At 35.7% G+C, this 23844-nt stretch overlaps 1 protein-coding gene across 2 annotated transcripts in view; it reads left to right on the plus strand.

Moving 5' to 3' along the window:
• Positions 1-23416, plus strand: part of SLC6A15 (solute carrier family 6 member 15) — a 55153-nt gene extending 31737 nt beyond the window's left edge. The window contains exons 3-12 of one of the 2 annotated variants that reach the window (XM_003405238.4): positions 344-501; positions 1078-1204; positions 2369-2550; positions 8617-8727; positions 12410-12651; positions 12751-12943; positions 14494-14686; positions 18392-18551; positions 20804-20966; positions 22083-23413. In XM_003405238.4, the coding sequence (XP_003405286.2) occupies positions 344-501; positions 1078-1204; positions 2369-2550; positions 8617-8727; positions 12410-12651; positions 12751-12943; positions 14494-14686; positions 18392-18551; positions 20804-20966; positions 22083-22445 (1892 nt within the window). In that variant the 3' untranslated portion in view covers positions 22446-23413. Of the gene's footprint in view, positions 1-343; positions 502-1077; positions 1205-2368; positions 2551-8616; positions 8728-12409; positions 12652-12750; positions 12944-14493; positions 14687-18391; positions 18552-20803; positions 20967-22082 lie in introns of both variants that reach the window. The other variant, XM_064283773.1, reaches the window with a different exon arrangement.
• The last annotated feature ends 428 nt before the right edge of the window (positions 23417-23844 follow it).

A 23844-nucleotide genomic window follows, 5' to 3' on the forward strand; every position in this document is an offset into this window, starting at 1 on the left:
TGCCACACCCCAGGGAAACTCCCTTTATGTTGGATCAGGAAGATGACCTGAATTCAGGTGGTGTTACAATCCCACCCTAATCCTTTTAACCACAGGCAAAGATTATGATTTATAACAGGAAAATCACAAAATGCCTGACAACCACACATGGCCTAACCAAGCTGATAGATTTTTGGGGGGGACGTAATTCAATCCATGACAGATGTAATAGCATTTTCTTTAAAGTTCTCTATAATTATACTGTATACAAGCTCAAATATTGCCTTTCATGAGATAATTAGAATTAGTGCCTTCTCTACTGTGAATATTGAAAATATAATTTATTTTATTCTTGTCTCTGTAGGTGCATATCTTTTGCCATATTTGATACTGCTTCTGGTAATAGGTATTCCCCTTTTTTTCCTGGAACTTTCTGTGGGTCAAAGAATTCGACGAGGCAGCATTGGTGTATGGAATTACATAAGCCCTAAACTGGGCGGGATTGGATTTGCAAGTTGTGTAGTAAGTTTCCTGGTACAGTATATGGAATGGTATTTATAGGGTTGGGACTATGTTGTTCACATATAAATGAAACCTCTGTGCGTTTCTACACACTTCTTCAATTATCTTTTAAAAAACACTACTGGAGTATGTGCTAATACATAAAATCAGCTGTAAATGTTAACATCTCTCAAATTTGTTAATTTATGTTCCTAAGACCTATAAGAAAAGGAACCCTGGTGGCACAGTAGTTAAAGCGCTCGGCTGCTAACCAGAAGATGAGCAGTTTGAACCCACCAACCACTCCATGGAAAAAAGATGTGGCAGTCTGCTTCTGTAAAGATTACAGCCCTGGAAACCGTGTGGGACTGTTCTACTCTGTCCTGTAGGGTCGCTCTGAGTTAGAATTGGCTCGATGGCAATAGGTTTGGTTTGTTTTTTGGTTTAAGGACTGTAAGAGAGATGAGCTTTATTTTAAAAGATAATTTGTTTCAAATAGAAAATAAAATGAGTTGGATGATGTTTAATGCATTTCATTTCATTGTTTCAAAGGAAAGCATGAGAGTTTTCATGTAATTACATTATTTTATTTTGCAGGTGTGCTTTTTCGTGGCTCTCTACTACAATGTCATCATTGGCTGGAGTTTGTTTTATTTTTCTCAGTCTTTTCAGCACCCTCTACCTTGGGATCAGTGTCCTTTGGTGAAAAATGCTTCACATACTTGTAAGACATGAATAATGTAATGTTTTTCCATTTAAAGACCATAAAATTGATAAAGACACATGCTTTCAAAAGAGCTTTTTTTTTTTTACAATAATATGAAAAAATATTTTCAAAGTTATCACCATAACAAATTGTAGACCTTTGGCACAATCTAATTTTACTATCTCTTCCCAAGTCATTTTATTGTGGCCCATGCGATTAGGGTAAAAGATTATAAGCCTTCAGGTGTGAACTCTGTATATTTTATTTTGTACACCCTCTTGATACCCTACATTTTGATTAAAACAAACAAAATAGAACAAAAAGAAGAATTTGGATTGATCTAACTGTTTTTGTTTCTTTGGGTCTGTTTCATAGTTTTCTCATTTAGTTTTATATCTGAGGACATAAATAAAGAACAACTTCCTATAGTAGTAATGTCTAATAGATACATAATGCAAGGTGCACATGTAATTTTACATTTTAAGTAGCCACATTTTAAAAAGTAAAAATGAATGGGTGAAGTATTTTATTAACCCAATATATCCAAAATATTATGATTTAAACATATAAAATTATTAATGTAATAATTTACATTATCTTTCTCATGCTGGAGCCCTGATGGCACAGTGGTTAAGCATTTGGCTGCTAACCAAAAGGGTAGCAGTTTGAATCCATCAGCTGCTCCTTGGATACCCTATGGGGCAGTTCTACTCTGTCCTATAGGGTTGCTGTAAGTCAGAATCAACTTGATGGCAACGGTTTTTTTTTTTTTTTCTTTCTCATACCATTTTCAAATTCTTGTATGTATTTTACATTTACATCTCTTCAGACTAGCCCCGTTTCAAAAGGCTTGTGTGGCCAGCAGCTAGTGCGTTTGACAGCACTGCCCTAGATGGTCAGTCAGACAGTTGTGGAGGTAGGAGGGGTGAGAAACCTGATTTTGTTACAATTACTTTGATGAAAAGCACACATATTCTTACTTCAGAAATTCATAATAAGAAATATCAAAGAGGATGCTTGTCTATTGGTTCTTCACATTGTTGCACATTTTTTTTTTATTTGTCATCATGAACGTAAATGCTATTGTAAAATGGTAGTACATTTCTAGAGAATGTTAAGAATTGATTTATAGGCTTACTCTGTTTCTTCTAAAATGATAATGTGTGTCCTATCTTTCTACAGTTGTAGAACCTGAATGTGAAAAAAGTTCTGCCACCACCTATTATTGGTATAGAGAAGCACTGAATATTTCCAGTTCCATCTCTGAAAGTGGGGGCTTAAACTGGAAGATGACCATCTGCTTGCTGGCTGCCTGGGTCATAGTTTGCTTGGCTATGATCAAAGGCATTCAGTCTTCTGGAAAAGTTAGTATGTTAGAGCCCCTCCTGGTTCTATTTATCACCATTTCTGGGTACCACAGCCCTTTCAGACTCTGTTATAAATCTCTGTGGGCAAACTGCAAATAGAGATTCATCCTAAATCATTAATTAAAAAGAGACTCAAAGATTGGTAAAAAGTGATGATTTTTAAAAGATGTTTAAATTAAGGAAAATATGTAAATTAAGATATAGTGTTTTATGACACAATCTTACGTCTTAAAGTCTTTCCTTATTTCATCAAGCTATTCTTTAAAAATTTTTTCTGTGCCTCAGAATCCTTTATCTTTGTGTTTTAGTTCTCTGATTACAATTAGCTCCACTCATGGAAACTGGGGAAAGTGGTAGAACGAATAATTTGTTCATGTAATTTGTTTTGTATCATCCTTTTCTCCTTACTTTTGGATGTTTTGAGATGTAGTTGCATTAAGAATTTTAAAATAACGTGGTATGAGTATGTCTGAAAGCTCTGAACATCATTCGGTAAAATGATTCAGGTAACAACACACAAAAATAAAGCATGGTAAGGAAACAGTGATGAGAGTGACAACTTAGATCTAGCCGGTTAGGTAGAAATTGACCTATTTGTTTGTTTTTAATTTTTAAGTATTTTATTTTATTGTATTTTCAGTGAAGGTTTACACAGTAATTTCCGTTCCAATTCACCAATTTCTATACAAATTGTTCGGTGACCTTGGTTACATTGTTAACAACGCGTGAACATTTTCATTATTTCTGTTCTGGTTTCTCTGTTTCCATTAATCTCGTTTCCCTGCCCCCTTACCTTCTCATTTTTGTTTTAAAGTAATTGTTGACCATTTGGTTTCATATAGATAATTTTTTAAGGGAGCACAGTACTCAAAGGTGGTATTCTTTATTTTGTGTGCCAATCTGTTAAGAAATAAAACCTATTTTTAATAATACTATGCAAATAGCAATTTTCCCGTAAGAAGGTAAGAGTCATATCATTAAATGCAAAGAATTCGTGTTTACAAACACAACATGAACACCTGTAGAGTACCAGGTTACAATGCATTATCACATATCAGAAATTAGTAATTAAATATTTTGTACTTTTACTTGTTTACAGAAGAAGAAAATTGAAGTGTGACTACTCAGTACTACTTGTTGTTATCATGTGCCATCAAGTTGATTCTGACTCACAGAGACCCTGTAAGACAGTGAGAACTGCCCATAGGGTTTCCTACGCTGTAATCTTTACTGGAGCAGATCATCAGATCTTTTTTTCTGAAGAACAGCTGATGGGTTCAAACCCCCAACCTTTGGTTAGCTGAGTGCACAGCCTTGACCTTTATTATTCTCCATGTTTTATGATTGAACATTTCGGCTTTCTTCTTAGGAAGCTGTTAGAAAGTCATCACTGAGTCCAGATCAATGTCTAGTAACCACTAAGAACACAGATATTTGTAAAATTGAAATAAGTCCAATCATGTAATTAGTATACAGTTTAAAAAATACTGCAGAATAAAGGCTTTTTTTTTTCAGAAAATGTGTACAGAAAGGAAATCTTAACTTTCTATAAATTCTATCTTAATGTAAAATATTTTTGAGTATCTACTATTTGCCAGGTGATGATGGATATGCAAGGTTTAATAGGAGACAGTCTTTGTCCTCAAGGAACCTATAATTTAATGGGTAAGACAGATAATTACAGCATAATAAGTACAATAATAGAGGCATACAGAAAATGCTTGAGAGCATAACCACAGTCATTGAAATTAACCTGATTTGTGTGGAAGGCTTCACAAAAGAGGTAATATTTGGCTTAGGGTTTTATGGTTGAAGAGGAGTTCACCAGAAAGTTCACAGAGAGCACATTATATGCAGGGAAAATAGCATGTGCAAAACCCAGAGATTCCTGAGTTCTCCTGGGTGACTTTCTCATACAATTTGCAGCTTGTGGGAGGTGAAGCTTGACATATAAGTTGATTGCAGATATTGAAGGATCTTATAGATATGATTGGCCATTATTTTGCAAGCAGTTTGGAATATTTGAGAAATTTTAGCAGCTCAGTGATACCATCAGATCTTTAGAAACATCACTTTGGACGTAGTGTGGGTGTGGCATTTCAGGGATGAGGGGGAAAGCTGGCAAGATGAACAGGAAACTGTTATAATAGTGAAGGGTGATATGTCATTGAGGATAGAAACGAAGGGTCAGATGTGAGATTTTTGTGGTAGAATCAGCTGGACTTAGTGATCATTTGGTTATGGGACGTGTGGAAGCGTGAACGTTACAGATGTGTTAGAGTTGTCTAGCCGGGGGAAGGGCAAGTACAGGATGAATCTCTTCTTCCTTTAGTCTTTACCTTGAAATTGTATTATGATATATACTGTTCCTATGCCATATTTTATTTATATATAAAATATAAATGCCATATTTACTGGAAAAAAATCATAATCAACCTATCCAGACGAGTTAATGCATAAGCCTGCATTTTTACTTGTAAATTCAGTGGGATTAGTGAACTTCATGTAAGTCACTTAGAATGCTACAAACTTGAGTTCTCTTAAAAAAATAAAAAGGTGAGCTAGTACGCAAAAGTTTATCCATGCGACTGGCTAGCCTCTGTACATTGAAACTGGAATCATAAAAGTTACAGCTTTAATTCAAGTGAGATCAAGGCCGCTTGGGTAGATATGTAATAAACTGACAAACTTAAAGAATGCTAGAAGGAGGTGGAAAGAATTAAAAAAAAAAAAAAATAGGGCTCCATGTAAAAGCATTCATATAAAAAGGAATCAAGAAATATGGGTGAAGAAATATGATCGAGGTGATCAAAGAGTTAAAGTAGTTCAAAATGATTGAAAAATTATGTTTCATTATGACTAATTAAAATATAATTATTTTTATTAACATTGAATCCTAAGTATGTTGTTATTTTATCCATAATACTAATTTTTCTTAGTGTTCCACATATATTTGAGTATATCTATATTTAATATATAAATATTATCTATATTTTTTTATATTTATATCTACTATAAAGTGGGTAGAACTAGAGGGAATGGAAATTATTTTATTACTTTATGTATTGTGTTACCTTTGTCGGTAGTTTGTATTGGAGTCAATCTCTTGCTGTTCTGAACCATCCTCTGCTTTGGCAGTTTTTCTTTTATTCTTCCGACTCTCCTTCCATTCCCTCCACAGATTCATGTTATATACCTACTATGTACCAGCAACTGTGTTTTTTGGGATATAGTAGTGAACAAGAGAGGAAAGGCCTTTGCCCTTACAGAGCTTGTATCCCAGTGGGGGATACAAATAAACAAAATGAAAATAAACAAATGAACACGTAACAAAATCATTTCAGCAGTGCTGAGTACTGTAAGAACTTGTTGCCCTTGAGTAGGCTTCAACTTCTTGAGGTTCCTGTGCTATCTAGTGCTGCCATAACAGAAATACCACAAGTGGACGGCTTTAACAAAGAGAAATTTATTTTCTCACAGTCTAGTAGGTTACAAGTCCAAATTCAGGATGTTGGCTCCAGGGGAAGGCTTTCTCTCTCTGTCAGCTCTGGAAGAAAGTCCTTGTCCTCAATCTTCCCATGGTTGAGGAGTTTCTCAGACACGGGGACCCCGTGTCCAGAGGACACGCTGTGCTCCTGGTATTGCTTTCAATGTGGTATGAATTCCCCCACTCTTTGCTTCCCTTTCCTTTTATATCTTGAGAGATCAAAGGTGGTACAGGCCATACTCCAGGGAAACTCCCTTTACCTTGGATCAGGGAGGTGACCTGAGTAAGAGTGGTGTCATAATCCCACCCTAACCCTCTCCACATAAAATTATAATCACAAAATGGAGGACAACCACACAATACTGGGTATCATGGCCTAACCAAGTTGATACACACATTTTTGGGGGATGTAATTCAATCCATGACAGTCCCTAAGAGCTTGGCAGGAAACCCTGGTGGCATAGTGGTTAAGTGAGTGCTATGGTTGCTAACCATACAGTTGGCAGGTCAAATCCACCAGAGGCTCCTTGAAAACTCTAGAGGGCAGTTCTACTCTGTTCTGTAGGGTCGCTATAGTCGGAATCGACTTGAGGGCAATGCTTTTTTTTTTTTAAAAGCTTGGCTGCTAACCAAAAAGTCGGCAGTTTGATTCCACCAGCCACACTCCTTGGAAACCCTATGGGGCAGTTCTACTCTGTCCTATAGAGCCGCTATGAGTTGAAATCGACTTGATGGCAATGGGTTTTTTTTTTTTTTTTTTTTGGTTGCACAAATGGTTAACATCCTTTACTGCTAACTGAAAGGTTGGTGGTTCGAGTCCACCCAGAGGTGCCTCAGAAGAAAGGCCTAACAGTCTACTTTCAGAAAAATTATTCATTGCTGTCCAGCTGATTCTGACTCATAGCAACCCTGTAGGACAGAGTAGAACTGCCTTATAGGGTTTCTAGGGCAATAAACTTTATGGAAGCAGACTGCCACATCTTTCTTCTGCAGAGTGGCTGGTGAGTTCAAACCGCTGATCTTTTGGTGAGCAGGCAAGTGCTTAAAGTGGAGCCAAGTGGAGCCACCAGGGCTCCTTTCAGAAAAATCAACCCAAAAAACCCACTTCTGTCAAGTTGATTCCAACTCATAGTGACCTTATAGGGTTTCCAAGGCTGTAAGTCTATATAGAAGCGGATTGCCACAACTTTCTGCCACGGAGCCACCGGTGGTTTCAAACCACTGACCTTTCAAGTAGCAGTCAATTACTTTAACCACTGCACCACAAGGGCACCTTTCAGAAAAATTAGTCATTGAAAATCCTGTGGCGCTCAGCCCTGCTCTGATATAGCTGGAGTCTCCATGAATTCAGCTGATGGCAACTGGTTTAAACACTGTAAAGAAAACCAAACAAGGTCATATCATTAAGGATTAATAGGGGCTGAGGGGAGGACGGGTGGGTGATACTGGACGAAGAAAGGCACAGCCTGAGAGTGAGTATTGAGAGAAGACCCTGGGGAGAAGATGAAGATGAAAGTTAAGTAACAAGGAGGAGCGAGTCCTGTGGAGCTGAAGGAGCATTGTGCTTCGGAGGGCACAGCCCCTACTCTGGCCCTGAGGCAGGGGCAAGCTTGGTTTATTCCTGACACAGCCAGGGCCTGAGGGGCTAGAGCTCGGAAGGGGGAGAGTCGTGGCAGGGACTGTAAGGCTTTGCAGGCCAGAGGAAAGACTGCATTTTATTCCAAATGTGTTCAAAATCCCTAGAGTGTTTTAAGTAGAGAATGACATAACCCAAGTGGCAACCAGGAAACCAGTTAGTAGATTATTACACTATTTCAAGACTTCTCCTAGATGTTTGACGATAGCAACCAGATGGATGTTGGTGCTATTTACTGAGATGGAGATGAGTGGGAACAGCTTTGGGTGGTGCCTGTTCTTGTCTGGACCTGAAAAGTTTGAGAAACCATGGAGATGTCAGGGAAACAGTGATGTCTGGGTAGGATAATTTTTTCCTATGATAAATATTTGCTTAACTGTTTAATGAGGAAAACTACTGAAGCAGAAAGTAAAATTTTTACATGACGGTTCTTCAGGTTCTGTAAGAGACAACATAGAGACCACTCTCCATTTTCTAGGACTTTCCCAATGTAATAATGGAACTTTGGTTAAAACGAAAACAAAGATTTTTTTTTTTCTACCGAAAACTGTAAAAGTAGGAACTTGATAGGGAGTGTAGTGTCCATTTCTGTCTTAAATATTGCTTGTTTTATGACTATAAGGAAACAACACTATTCGAATTAAACCATACCTACCAACTATTTTAAAGGAGGTTAAGTAAGTAAGGAAGGTTCCTTATTTTTTATGGGATCCTAAATAAGTCACACTGAATCAAGACTAATAAGCCACTCTACTATAATGGCCTTAAAAAAAAAAATTGTTTTTTTTGTTTTGTTTTTTATGGCCTTAGGTATTATTAATAGCATTATACAAAAAATGGTGACATGAAAGTACAGAACAAAATACATATGATGTTAATTATAAACAAGGAATATAATTGTTAGTGTGACTCACCTATTTTTTATTTGCTTTCTTTTCAGATCATGTATTTTAGTTCTCTTTTTCCATATGTGGTCCTTATATGCTTCCTAATCAGAGCGTTCCTTTTAAGTGGTTCCCTTGACGGCATCCGCCACATGTTTACCCCTAAGGTACATACTACATTTTTATTTAACAGTTATGATCATGAAAGTATTGTGCTTATTATTAAAATATTTCCAGTCAGATTTATGCGATAATTGTTCTAACATATTAGACCTTTAAATTATAGTTATGTTAACTGTCTTGGAAAAACCAGCTCTTTTGAGTATCCGTGTCTGTCTACTTTTAACTTTAAATGTCCCGTTTTGGTTCTAGATTAAGACTGTAGGTATTTCAGCTTCAAAAATCTCTCTTTTATCATAAATTAACTTCAGTGATAAATTTTAGAACTTTTCAAGCTTCATTTCTTCTCCCTCTATTTCAGTAGGACCTGTTTGTGTTATGTACCCCTTTGAGAAACTGGTAATAGCTGTGGATCTCCTTACCAGAAAAAAGAAATGAACATATTTATTTACTTAGAGTCTCGGGAGGTTGATCGATCCCCTAAAACCCAGATACTTCAGGTTAAGAACCCTCATATATTCTAAAATGCTATCTCAGGGAAAATCCATGTTTTCTTGTTTTGTTTTGAGATTTAGCATCTTCTAGAATAATATTTATAGTGTCATTTTGGGGTGTTCTGTATCATTTGTAATGTGTATACATTTCAGGAAAATTCTTATTAGGTTGTATAAAGCTTGTGCTCTGTCATTCAGCTTACTAGAACTGAACACAACTCTGGGCACATTGAACCTGATTAATCAATACTCGTGGACTTGCTATAGTGATGTGACAGGAAGTTGTACCTCACTTTTAATTTGCCTACACTATCACAGGCACAGAACCCTGGCTGAACAGTGGTTAAGAGCCATGGCTGCTAACCAAAGCGTGGCACTTTGAATCCACCAGCCAGTCGTTGGAAACCCTATGGGGCAGTTTTACTCTGTCCTGTAGGGTCGCTATGAGTCAGAATTGACTCAACAGCAATGGGTTTGGTGTGTTTTTGGTTTCGGTTTATCATAGGCACACACTGAGTTATAAAGAGACGATTTCAAAATTGGTTCGGAAATTGGAAGTGTTCTGAAGGATAAATGGGTAGTCAGCAAGTGCTGTGAGATTTGGAAAGAAGGGGTTAGCTTCCTTGGGATTCTTTGTCATTCCCAGTAGCTGCCTTGATGCTGTGTAAAGGAAGCTGTGTTCTTTGTCCTGTTTAACATTTAGAGTTGTTAAAACTTCTCAGGGAATAACTAGTGAAGATATATAGATTTCAGCTAGTTTAGTGGCTTCAAGTGGGCCATACCTAAGACCAAAAATTATTTACATTTATAATACTGAAAAAAAAAAGTTCCCTGAGTTAAAAATATCTCATTTCTATGTGAATTTCTGGAATATGACCTTTTTCTAAATCGTCTATTGCTTGTGACACAATTCTAAACATTTTATTCCATTAGATATTTTAGATTTTATCTAAATTTAAACACTGATATTTACATGGCTCCAGTCTTTAAAACTGCAGCATATATTTTATTACCGTTTTTAACCAGGACCAGGGACCACTATTAAAATGTAGTTAATTTTTCCTTCAGCTCACTTTTCACTGACTTGATAAAATATTAGGTCACCGTAGGATGTGGTATTTAATATAACGGTGATAAAGAGTTGTCAATTACTATTTAATTTGCATTGTTTCCATAGGGAGAGAGTACCTAAGTGCATGAAATAAACCCATTGCTGTCAATTCCGAGTCACAGTGACCCTGTAGGACAGATAGAACTGCCCCATAGAGTTTCAAAGGAGCAGCTGGTAGATAGATTGGAACTACTGACCTTTTGGTTAGCTGCTGAGCTCTTAACTGTGCCACCAGGGCTCCAAGCACGTGCAATACTAGGGGAAAAATGAATGGAAAATAAATTCAGAAATTGGAAGTAAGCCAAAAAAGTCTCTAGTAAATAGGTCTTTTCTGCCATCTAGTGGATGAAGTAGAGATATACAGTTGAGTGTATTTTAGTAATCGGCATTAACATAAAATGGTAATGTAGCAATGCTCAATGAACAATATGTACATCTTAGTTGTCACATATTAATAGTCATGATTATGTTTATTGAGAATATTTCATACATTTCAACAATAACTAAAACCGAAGCAATAAATCCTAAAAATTGAGAGAGCATAGATTTTAGAATCTAAAAAAAAAACTACCTATTTTCAAATCTCAGCTCCACCGCAGACTTGCTGTGTGACTTTAGGCAGCTTACTTAACATTTCTAAGACTCGGATAATAGTAGGAACAGTAGAAATAGTTTGTTTTGAGGATTAAATGAAATAATCCACATTGAGTGCTTCTCAGCGTGTCTGCCTCTATAGTTCATATGCTGCTGTTGTTATGTGCCCTCAAGTAGGTTCCGACTCATAGCCACACTGTGTGCACAGAACTAAACACTGCCAAGACCTGTGCCATCCTCACAATGGTGGTTATGCTTGAGTCCATTGTTGCAGCCACTGTGTCAATCCATCTCATTGAGGGTCTTCTTTTTTGCCGACTCTCTATAGTCCATATATGTTAGCATTATTGAGCACTCCTGCGGTGTGGTAGGCACCATGAATGGATATACATGTCTTGTTCCTATATTTCAGTTGAGAAAACTAAAGCTCAGAGAGGACAGACCGCTTGCACTAGGTTTTACTATTATTAAATTATTAAATAGCAGAATCAGGTTCTGAAACTGTGGAACTTATGTTCTTAACCACTTTCAGCAAGGCTCCCAATAAAGGGAGTTTCATTGCAATAGTAAGAAGGAAATAAAATATCAATTTAAACAATACTATTACTGAAATCAAACCTAAAAGTTTATTGGGGTATATGTCAGATATGGCTAATATTAATTGCTTCATTTCAAGGGTCTGATTCTATACAGTGATAGTTATCTAAGAAGTAAAGCAATGTTGTTTGAAATAATATGTTCAGTACAGACCAGAACATTAGAATTTTGGATATGACAGCTCATCTTAGAGATGATATAGTTGAATTTCTTCAATTTGCAAAATAAAGGCTTTCAGAAAACCTTTTAATAAATGAGTAATATATAGGTGAATGGAAACCCTGGTAGCGTAGTGGTTAAGTGCTATGGCTGCAAACCAGAAGGTCAGCAGTTTGAATCCTCCAGGCGCTCCTTGGAAACCCTGTGGGGCAGTTCTACTCTGTCCTGTAGGGTCGCTATGAGTCAGAATTGACTCGATGGCAGTGGATTTGGTTTGGTTTTGGTATATAGGTGAATATGCAGAGTATAAACGGTTCTTCTGTGCCAAATTTAAATTATCTGCTTGACTATTAGAGTTCCTCTAGAAAACACAAAACTTAGAGTAATTATTTAACTTTCATTGTAAATTGTTTTATTTTGACTTGGAAAGAAAAAAAGGTAAGATGAGAAAGTAATTGGAGATGGTTTTCTCTTTCATATGATCGTTTGATGATTTGTCCTAAAAATATTTTAAAAATTCTCATGTAAGTACATAATATTTGTTTAAGTAAAATCTCCATCTAAGGGGCTTGATAGTCTTTCTCTTATTCGTAGTTCTAATTTTCCCTAAATGAAAAATTTTTTTTTCCTGTTTAAAGAACAGCTTATCTCCACAATTTAAATAACCCTTGGTTGCATAAATATCATTGTAATGTATTTAAAGAAGAATTCTGTGTAGATGAATTATTTTGAAATATTTTGCAGCTGACTTCTATTATGTTTAATTTTAAACAGCTTGAAATAATGCTGGAGCCCAAGGTCTGGAGAGAAGCTGCTACTCAGGTGTTCTTTGCATTAGGTCTGGGATTTGGTGGCGTCATTGCCTTTTCAAGCTACAACAAGAGAGACAACAACTGCCACTTTGATGCCGTCCTGGTGTCCTTCATCAATTTTTTCACTTCTGTCCTGGCGACATTGGTGGTGTTTGCAGTTCTGGGCTTCAAAGCAAATGTCATAAATGAGAAATGCATTGCAGAGTATGGATATTAATTTCCTTTAACATTTGGCAGCATAATTGTATACAGACTATAACCCCGAATAACCCTAAGTGTTCATTGATACGTTCTGTTTTTCAGAAATTCGGAGATGATCGTAAAATTTTTGAAAATGGGCAACATCAGTCAGGATATTATTCCTCATCACGTCAACTTTTCGGCGATGACTGCGGAGGATTATCGTTTAGTTTATGACATCGTTCAGAAAGTGAAAGAAGAAGAGTTCCCTGCTCTCCGTCTCAATTCCTGTCACATCGAAGATGAACTCAATAAAGTTAGTAGGCCATGTTTAATCAATGAAATAATCATGCAATCAAAGTATGCCTTATCCAGAGGCCTGCTTTCAGGAAAATGGCCTTTAAGATGCCTGTGGAAGATTATGCTGCATTAAATTCACATTCTCTATTTCAGGGAAAATGCTTTCTTGAATCCTAAAGGTTTGCTTTATTAAAAAAAAAAAAAAAAAACAGGTTTACTGATTGAACCATGATAATTTAAAATATGAATATGACGTGCATCATTTTCATCAAAGAAAAAGACTCATCTGGTACTTTTCTTGGTATATTATTTTAATGCAATGCTTGTATCGTGAGCATCATTTATATTTCGTATGTTTACTTCGAGGCATAAGTGATATTTGAAATGACACTTTTAATAGTAGGTTCAAAAATCCATGATTAGTTCCTTGTTCTTAGCCACTCTCATATATATTTTCATGAATAAGAAATGGCAAACATTAATACATGTTTGTGTTGGCTGTCACTCTCTCTATTGTCAAAAGGAAAATACAATAGAGAAATTGGCCATTAATCGCTTGCTTTAAAATAGCTAACTATAATTGAGTGTAAATGTACAGAATCACGTACAGGAAATTATGGGTGAAGCCATCATTAATATAAAAATCTGAGTTCTTTAAGGAAAGAATTAATTACTGACTTATCCTTCAATATATGTATTTTTAATTTTGGTATATCCAATGTATTTATAAGCTAACACAAGCAACTTGAAGTTGGGTTAGAGGTACAGTTTCTTAGGAGATGTCATAAAAAATAAACTCAGGTTAATTTTTACTAGCAATTCCACTATGTTCTGCCTGATTGGAGTATTGGTCTTTATATCCACTTTATTATTGATTTTGGCTGGAAATTCACTTTGTCCCCTGAATTAGAAAAACCCAAAGTTTAGTAAGGAGGTAGGAAATATTAGGAGTAGAAAAAATGAAGATGTTAGTTTTCTTTAAGATTAAAAATAATTGAGTTTTTAAATTGCCTAGTTATTTTGTTCACTTTTATTTAGCATTCACATGTTTATGTTAAATTAGAGCAAGCTTATTATTCACAATCTGTATTTTCTTTATACTAATTGATTAAACCATTGTGAATTTAACCTAAAACCAAATACTTTCTGTCTTTACATGTGGGCCAGAAATAGTTCTGTACATGTATTTCTATCTGTGTGTGTATATATATATATAGTAATAAATCACTATTCATATCTTTATTAGAAGAAAAAACACTATATATACTTTAATATAATATATTAATATTCCAGTGTTCAATTGAATATACTTAGTATACAACACAATATAATTCTGTACTATGGCAATTCTAAACAGAATTTCATCATTTGTATTTATTTGACTGAATTAAATCTGCAAAAGTGTTGTAACAGGTAAAATGCTGATGTCAGGAAAATCAGCATATTTTTCCAGTAACCCCTGGTCATTAGGTCATTGTTTAGAGCTGCCAAGTGTCCCTCCCCTTTGTGACTGATGTCATGTTGCTTTTGACTCTATGAATGTTACTATTTTGGTGTATTTTACAGGCTGTTCAGGGGACTGGCTTAGCTTTTATTGCCTTCACGGAAGCGATGACACATTTCCCAGCATCTCCCTTCTGGTCAGTGATGTTCTTCCTCATGCTGGTAAACCTAGGGCTCGGCAGCATGTTTGGAACCATTGAAGGGATCATCACACCTGTGGTGGACACTTTCAAAATCAGGAAAGAAATTCTTACTGGTGAGTTTTTTATGTGTTTGCCTTTTCGTTCAACTAATATGTTGTCTTTGTTTTTAGGCACTATCAATTGGATTCCAACTCAAGTGACCCCCATGTACAACAGAACGAAACACTGCCTGGTCCTGCACCATCCTCATAATCGTTACGCTTGAGCCCATTGTTGCAGCCATTGTGTCAGTCCATCTCATTAAGGGTCTTCCTCTTTTTCACTGACTCCCGACTTTATCAACCGTGATGTCCTTCTCTAGGGAATAGTCCCTCCTGATAACATAGCCAACGTATGTGAGAAGTAGTCTCGCCATCCTTACTTTTAAGGAGCATTCTGGTTGCACTTCTTCCAGGACAGATTTGTTTGTTCTTTTGACAGTCTATGGTATATAAAAAAAAATATAGCCAACATTTAATATTCAACAACACCATAATTCAAAGGCATCAATTCTTCTTCAGCCTTCCTTATTCATTGTCCAACTTTCACATGCATATGAGGTGATTGAAAACACCATGGCTTGGGTCAGGTGCGCCTTAGTCCTTAAAATGACATCTTTGCTTTTTAACACTTTAAAGAGGTCTTTTGCAGCAGATTTGCCCAATGCAATCTGTCATTTGATTTCTTGACTGCTGCTTCATGGGTGTTGATAGTGGATTCAAGTAAAATGAAATCCTTGACAACTTCAGTCTTTTCTCCTTTTATCATGATGTTGCTTATTGGTCCAGTTGTGAGGATTTTTTTTTTTTTCTTTGTATTGAGGTGTAATCGATACTGAAGGCTGTGGTCTTTGATCTGCATCAGTAAGTGCTTCAAGTCCTCTTCTGGTAGTTAATGTCTCTAGGTGGGTAAGAAAATGAAAAGATTTATCAATCTTGATGGCTGATATTAAAGCCAATCTGCAAGCAGTTATTAAAGTACCAGTTTTGTTTTGCATCATCCTTGCAGTTGAGGGATGTAAAGGATGTAAAAGAAATTGTGAGAGATACATAAGAAAGACTTAAGAGAACCTCATCTCCAAAAATAATAGTACTAATAATTGGGTTAGGTAGATAAGACTCGTATGTATGAAATAGTCAGTTTTAATGTATACTGGCAGATGGTGTAATGGAGATTTTACGTACGACACAAATTCAGAAGAAGCAGAAGGCAGTATATGCTAGAACTCTCAGACAAAGAGATGGACGTTGACTAGGAAAGGGAGAGGGTCTTCTAAGGAGTTAGAGGATAGTTTTAGGAAATGTATGTAAAGGGAGATAAAGGAAGCAGTAAAGAGGCCAGCCAGAAGGAGTATGGGAGCAGCATTGGTAAAGCATGGGAAATAAGGTTGGATAAAAAAAATATTGGGGATCTTGAATACTGGACAGTGGTGTGTGAGCTTCACAAGGCTCTACTTTTAACCCTGAAAGACTTAGTAATAGTTTTTGTGTAAATTACTCTCGGATATATACCTTATACCGGGTGCAATGGTTAAGCACTTGACTGCTAACCAAAAGGTCAGAAGCTCAAACCCACCAGCTGCTCCACAGGAGAAAAGACCTGGCAATCTACTCCCATAAAGTTTATAGCTTAGGAAACCCTATGAGTAGTTCTCTGTCATATAGGGTTGCTATGATTTTTTTTTTTAATGAGTCATATTTGACTCGATAGCACAAACCACAACAAAAACAATATTTATCTCTTACTGCTCTGCTATGGCTGCTAACCAAACAGTCAGCAGTTCGAATCCGCCAGGCGCTCCTTGGAAACTCCGTGGGGCAGTTCTACTCTGTCCTATAGGGTCGCTATGAGTCGGAATCGACTCGACGGCGCTGGGTTTTTTGGGTTTGGGGGAAAAAAAAAAAATTTAAGTGTGGTGGTGTTGTATTAAAATTTCAGCAGTTTGTTATATATTTATATGTAAATATCCAATGGAGCTGAAGAAAAAATGAGAACTTCTTTATCTTCTCCCAGAACTCAGTCTCTACTTCTGAATTTTCTATTTCAGCTAATGTTATCAATATCCTGTCTGACGCGCAAGCTAACACGCACGCATCTTTGCTTCGTTTTTCATCTTTGCCCACCATATACACACCATCCCCTACTGTAATCTGAAGGTTTGCAGAATTAAGGAAGACCAACGGTGTGGAGGCAGAAAGCTACAAGATATTTGCTGACTCCCACTGGAAGATTTATGTGTCAGAGCAAAAGAGAATGAACTCTCTTCTCCCATTTCCTTTCTATACCTCCACTTCGAGTTGTATTTTACCTTGATTAAATATTTTTGCGTCACTTCTGTCAGATTTTTTTTTCTCTGAAAGTAAAGTAGGACTTAAATAAGTGAGTTACTCATTTTCATTTTCTTTCATGTCTCTAATGATACTGTCTGTATCACTTAGAATGTACTTTCTTTATATTTGCCTCATACTATAGTGTAATGAGGAGTGAAAGTGACACAGACTATGGAGTCAGACAGATTTGGGTTCAAATCCCAGCTCTGCCACTTTCAGCTTGAGACCTTGGGTGTGATACTTAAATTTTTCAGGGTATTTTTTCTTATCTTTAAAATAAAGATGCTAGTACATACTTCAATTGGAATGTTAGAAGAATTAAGTGAGGTAATTCAAATTTATTGTATATTATACAAAGCACTTAAATATTTTAATCTGTAGTAGATTGTGAGTAAACATTACTTGCCCTTTTCTACATTGTATGTTTACAATAATGTATATTTATGTGTAAATATAATAGATAGAGATAATAGCTAACTTTAGCTCATATTTATTGAGATTGTTAGGGAACCACCATATGATTGAACCCACAGATGTCTGTTTTCTTCTCTCCATTACCTGCTCTACTGCTTTCAGTTTTACCCATCTCTGCTCAAAGGTAATTGAGAAACAGAATGTAATCACCTGTAATTTTGAGAGCTTCTCGACTGAAAGTGAGAGAATGAAGTATAACAAATACAGACATATGGGTTCTAAAAAGCTTTCTAATTTTCTTCTTGCTGGTACCTGGTCTGAAGTTTCTGTATCTGTTTCTTAGCTACTATTGAAAGGCTCCTTTTATATGGTTCTTCTGGGTTGTCACTTGAATAATCAGATTGCCAATCCTGGCATAATTAGAATCCAAACTAAACTAAGGAGTCTGCAGAGTAAAGGCATAGATTTGGGTTGGTGTTGAGTTTAGATTTGATCAGATATTTCTATTTATGCTTTAAAAAAATCACATTTTAATCAAATATAAAAAAAAGTGTATATCTTACAACAACACTCTTATAAGCCACATTAATCGCATGGTGATTCAAGAGTTTAATATCTATTCCCACACGACAAAAAGCACCTTAAAGGTAGAGACGATCTATGAACATTTGCTGCCTGAAAGGTTACTTTGCTATTAAGAAGAAAAGTAGTCTGTGGGGATTTATTCTTTTAAAATCTCTCAACTGTTGCCTCATTTATTACTTCCACTTGTTAAATAGGTTTCCACAGGCTCAGGGAGATGAGTTGACATCCTGTTTTACGATGAATTCATATTAAAGCCAGGGCTAAACCCAGATTACTTAACTTCCAATCTGTTATATTCCACAGTATCCGGAAAGATCTTGCCTATTTATATCACTGGAAAGTTATAAAAGTTAAAGCAAAACTATTGTTTGAATATAATAATTCATAATGAAATTCCACAGACTTCACTTTCAACAGAGGTTTGTTTTCTTATTTATTCCTTTTGTCCAGTTATCTGTTGTCTTCTGGCATTTTGTCTCGGCCTGATATTTGTGCAACGCTCTGGAAATTACTTCGTTACAATGTTTGATGATTATTCTGCTACCTTGCCTCTGCTAATTGTAGTCATTTTGGAGAATATTGCTGTATCCTTTGTTTATGGCATAGATAAGTAAGTATACTTGCTTTTGTACATTCATTGTTCATCTCTATTTTGAAAAGACTAGTTCTCAATATTTCATTTACAAAAGGAGAAAAAATGCAGAGAGGGAAAGTTCTTGACTGCAAAATGGAATCTTTTGTAGGCTTTTCTTCATTCAGTTATTTTAATAAAGCATATTCCCCTTTTAGGTAATTAGATACAATTGTGTAGACTGTAGTATAATCGGATCCCTGGTGGTACAGTGGTTAAGAGCTCAGCTGCTAACCAGAAGGTCAGCAGTTTGAATCCACCACCTGCTCCTTGGAAATCCTATGGGGTAGTTCTACACTGTCCTATAGGGTCGCTATGAGTCGGAATCGACTCGACAGCAACAGGTTTACAGGTAGTATAATCTAGGATTCTGGAGTTTTGATTTAATTTTGGTAGATGGTTATCAAATAATAACTCCCACTATCTAGTGAGTGTTGGCTATGCGCCTAGAATGTTGTGAAGTTCTGCATTTCACAGGTGAGAAAACTCAGGCGTAAAGACCAAGTGACTCACTCATCACTCACCAGGACAGTGGCAGACCTGAGATTCATACCCATTTCTGTTTAAATCTTATGCTCGTAATTGCTTCATTATTCCCCATTTATGAGGAGAATTTGTGTGTTATAATACCTTATGTAATAGAAAAATTTTGGGAAATGATATATCCTGCTATGACTGCTTCATGAGAAAAGTGATAGAACTCAGGAAATACTTGTGAATAAAAGAAGAACACTGCAGAAATGAAGACTAAATTGATTGAAAGGAACGCAAAGAAAATAAGCACAATGGGTAATTCTTTCAGAAAATTATAAGATGAAGATAAAGAGAAGAAATATTAAATGTAAACAGAAATTAAGCAATAATAAATCAACATATGTATTATATAAATCTATAAAAATAATGGCCAGAATAAATTTAAAAAATTATAATTCAAGGAAGCTTTTCTGAAATACCGAACAACTTATACATTGAAAGGGCACACAATATGCTTGGACATAATCTAGAATATTACGTCAAAGAAAAAGAAAAAAACATGGTGCATTCAGGCAAAAACAAAAAAAGAAGTCATTTGTAAGAGAAAATCAGCAGACCTTTTGAAACAATGCTATGCCATTAGACATATTGAGAATACACAAGCAAAAAAATATAAACCACAGACTTTAAATCCAACCAAACTGACCACAGACAGTTACAAACGTAAGAAATTAGGGAATATAGTTATAAGGAGTCCATTTTGAGGAATCTAGGAAAAACATAGCTTTATACAACCAAACGGACTGGAGAAACATCAATACAAGGACCAGTGGGTAGGCATTATATATTTATCTTGAGATGAATATAAAGGGAGATAGATTAGTATGTAATGGCTGTATGCTGTGACAGTGTTAGCATCATATACCAGAAAAAGGTGAGTTTTATTTTATATAAATTATACGTCAATTAATGGCTTAGAAAATAAAATATAAGTGTAATCAGAACTCTAAATGTAAGTACTAATTTACAGGAAATAGGAGGATCAGAAGCACTTGTTAAGCAACACTATGAGGGTTAAATCAACAAAATACAGACTGTAGAAAACTACAGGACAAAAAACTCCGCTGATTCAACAAAAAAAATTGAAAAAAATGAAGAGATGGAGGGAAATCTATAGATTAATAGAGACGAGAGATACTATGTAATGTGTGTATCTTCTCTCAGTTCAATCAAACACTGCAAATATTAATGAGAGTTTGGAAAATATAAACACTGCTTAAATATTTGATGCTATTAAGGAATTATGGAAACCCTGGTGGCTGCTAACCAAAAGGTCGGCAGTTCAAATCCACCAGGTGCTCCTTGGAAATTCTATGGGGTAGCTCTCCTCCGTCGTATAGGGTCGCTAGGAGTCGGAATCCTGATTTGACAGCAATGGGTTTGGTTTTGCTTTTTAAGGAATCATTGCTAAGAAAAAAAATGAGAAGCGGTTTTTAATTTTTTGTAAGTGTTGGATTTATATAGTAGAAAGTCAGCAGAAGGACAAGGCTTTTCAGTAATTGGCTCAAGAGAGCTTTTATCATCTGAAAATTATAGTATTTGAACTTATAATTTGTGTCCAGTATGTCCTTTTGATTCAGTGTAAAATATCCTGGAGTTTTCATGGCTAAACCCCTGTCAAACCATTGACATCACGCACATTGTAAGGTATGGTAATATTAACCGTAACAGTCGTGAAATATTTTCTTTTTATTTAGGTTTATGGAAGACCTAAAGGATATGCTGGGCTTTGCTCCCAACAGATATTACTACTATATGTGGAAATATCTTTCTCCTCTAATGCTCGTATCATTGCTAATAGCTAGCGTTGTGAATATGGGGTTAAGTCCTCCTGGCTATAATGCATGGATTGAAGATAAGGTAAGATGCAAAATAGGGAAGTTAGAGAATAAAATGCCTTTTTAGAGATTTTTGCCTTTTGCTTTATTCACAGGTTATTTCTTTTTTTCTTTTTTGTTGTTTAATGAATAGTGTTGTTCTTATTCAAGGATCTTGAGATGTATGTTTTGTACCCCAAACATCTGTGATTTTCACCTATGATTTTCTTTATACATCGTGGATTTCTTTAATACATTGGAAGCATTGATCTTGTCCTCATTAAGATAGCTTCATTCATATTACCATAGGCGATTTAAGAATTGGTAGGCCTTTGACTCCAGAAAGCATTTAATCAAATCTCCAAAAATCTTTTTCCTGTGTTAACTTATTAAATTATGTCCTAGATTCATATAAAAATGAAAATATGCATTAGTCATGCTGACATCATTTAAGTAAATATTGAAGTAAGGTTTTTCACTGTAGCTGCTTTATATTAGCAATGAATATTTCAATTTATGTTCTCGATCTGTATTAGCTACAAAATGATACAATCATGAGAGATATTAGCTGTTATCAGAGTGGTTATTTTTCATAGATACCCCTAGTCTTTAGCTATCCAATGGTCAATAATATAATAACTGAGGCATAATCTCTTACAAAAATTCTGGGGACCAGAGAGCCTTCAAAATTTAGAGTTTCAGATTTTAGAACAGATAATATGGTGCATGTAACAGGTATTTATTACTTAATAACAAACTACTCCAAAACTTAGCGACTGGAAACAGCAGTTATTTATTAATTTCACAGTTCTGTGGGCTGGGCAATTCTTCTGTTGGCCTCGCTTTCAGTATTCAGTTGCATTCAGCTGGGAGAACTGGCACAGCTTGGCCTCTCTCTCCGGGTGGTTTTTAATTCTTGTTTTCTTCACAACATCGTGGGTTAGCATTCTTAGAGAACAGAAACAGAAATTGCAAGGCTTTTAAGGCCTAGCCTTGGAAGTCTCTTAATGTTACTTCTACTGCATTCTTATAGGTCAAAGCAAGCCACAAGGCCAGCCTAAATTCTTTGCCTAAAAACATGAGATAAATATAAATGTTTTTATGTATGTGCAGAGAAATATAAATTATTGATAATTATTATTATTTTTGGCTCTAACAGGCATCTGAAGAATTTTTGAGCTACCCACTGTGGGGAATGGTTGTCTGTATCTCGCTGACAGTCCTGGCGATGCTACCTGTCCCGGTGGTCTTCATCATTCGTCGCTGCAACCTCATAGATGATAGTTCTGGTAACTTAGCATCCGTGACCTATAAGAGAGGAAGGGTCCTGAAAGAGCCGGTTAATTTAGAAGGAGATGATGCAAGCCTTATTCATGGAAAAATACCAAGTGAGATGTCATCTCCAAATTTTGGTAAAAATATTTACCGGAAACAGAGTGGATCGCCAACTCTGGATACTGCTCCCAATGGACGGTATGGAATAGGGTACTTGATGGCAGATATGCCAGAGTCTGACTTGTAGTTGGGAGGAAAATCATCGTGTTTTCTTTGGTTCATTTTTATCATTTAACATGGGCTCTTTTAAGAGAAGCGTTAGGCTTCACATATCAGAGAGCGATCTCAGGTGTTCCATGGCTGTGATCTTTAATCTTAACAGTATATGTACATTCAACTAGAACATTCCTTTGGATTCTTCGGTTTACATCTCCACTGAAAGGATTACAAACAGCTTCCAATGACTGAGGTCCGTGTTTTGTCAGGATTTTTTAAAATCATTTCAGTGTATTTTCAAGTATTTCTATCTCTAAAAAACAGGCGTTACCTCAGTTTCTAATAATTTCTGGATTTATCGGTATTAGCAATTCAAAAATGGTATACCTTAAAATTTATAAGTTTACCTTCAGGGTAACTCCCAGTATTACAATGAGCAGTTCCGTAAGTTCGTGCCTCTCAGCACATTTTCGTGAATATATTGTGTAGATAAGCTGTACTTACTTTGTTAGCATTGATACCTTCTTAGGCAATTAGTGAAGAAATCTGCAAAATATTTTCTTATGTAATGGCTGTATAGAGCAATAGTATCAAAGAATAAGAAGGCACTTATGCTGGGATGAAAGGTGCGATTCAGAGGTGATTGGGGATCATGTGAGTGACAGCTATATATTTTGTGTAAAATATGTGTGAAAATGATCTAAGAATAAGTCACTCAGCACTCTCAAGAAATTATGCAGATTTTGCATTTTTCTATGCCATGTGCCTAAAAACCTACTTGATATTTATTGTGGTTCTGAGATTACTTATAGTATATTTATATAATATACTTGCAGTGTATATAGATGTATATTAGTACTCTAAGTACTGATTTGAAAACTTGAAGCAAGATGGCATTTTATTTCATATCTTTCTGTTTTGCTTCTGTTTTATGCAAATATAAATCTTTTTTTAAAGTGATTGTCAAAATTGTATGGTATTACATTTTAATCTATGAATAAACAAAGTTTAAAAATGATGTTTGTTTTTCATGTTGATTTTTCTTTTATGATGTACATAAAATTATCCTGATTTTCAACCAGCACTTAGGCACTTCATAGTAATTAATCTTCAAATCACAAGTAAGATTAATAGATTGATTAGTAGAGCTGCCACCACCTTAGAGACAAAGGAAAATTAGAGTATTGTGGTTAAATGGTGTTCTAATGTCGTTTTGCAAATCTTTAGAAAGTACATGTAGTCTCCAAGGGAACCGTAGGTACCGTTGACTGCTTGCTGGGTCAGCGTTGTCTCTGATGTCTAAAAACTTGTGATTATTTTTAAATGAAACTCTTGTATATATGAAATTAGAGAAAGCAGAGGAATCCCATTGAATCTTATCTAGTTAATAAAGCTTTTATAGCTGTCCTACCACTGTAACAGTCACATTT

This window comes from Loxodonta africana, chromosome 4 (genome assembly GCF_030014295.1).
Source record: "Loxodonta africana isolate mLoxAfr1 chromosome 4, mLoxAfr1.hap2, whole genome shotgun sequence".
Classification (NCBI taxonomy): Eukaryota; Metazoa; Chordata; class Mammalia; order Proboscidea; family Elephantidae; genus Loxodonta; species Loxodonta africana.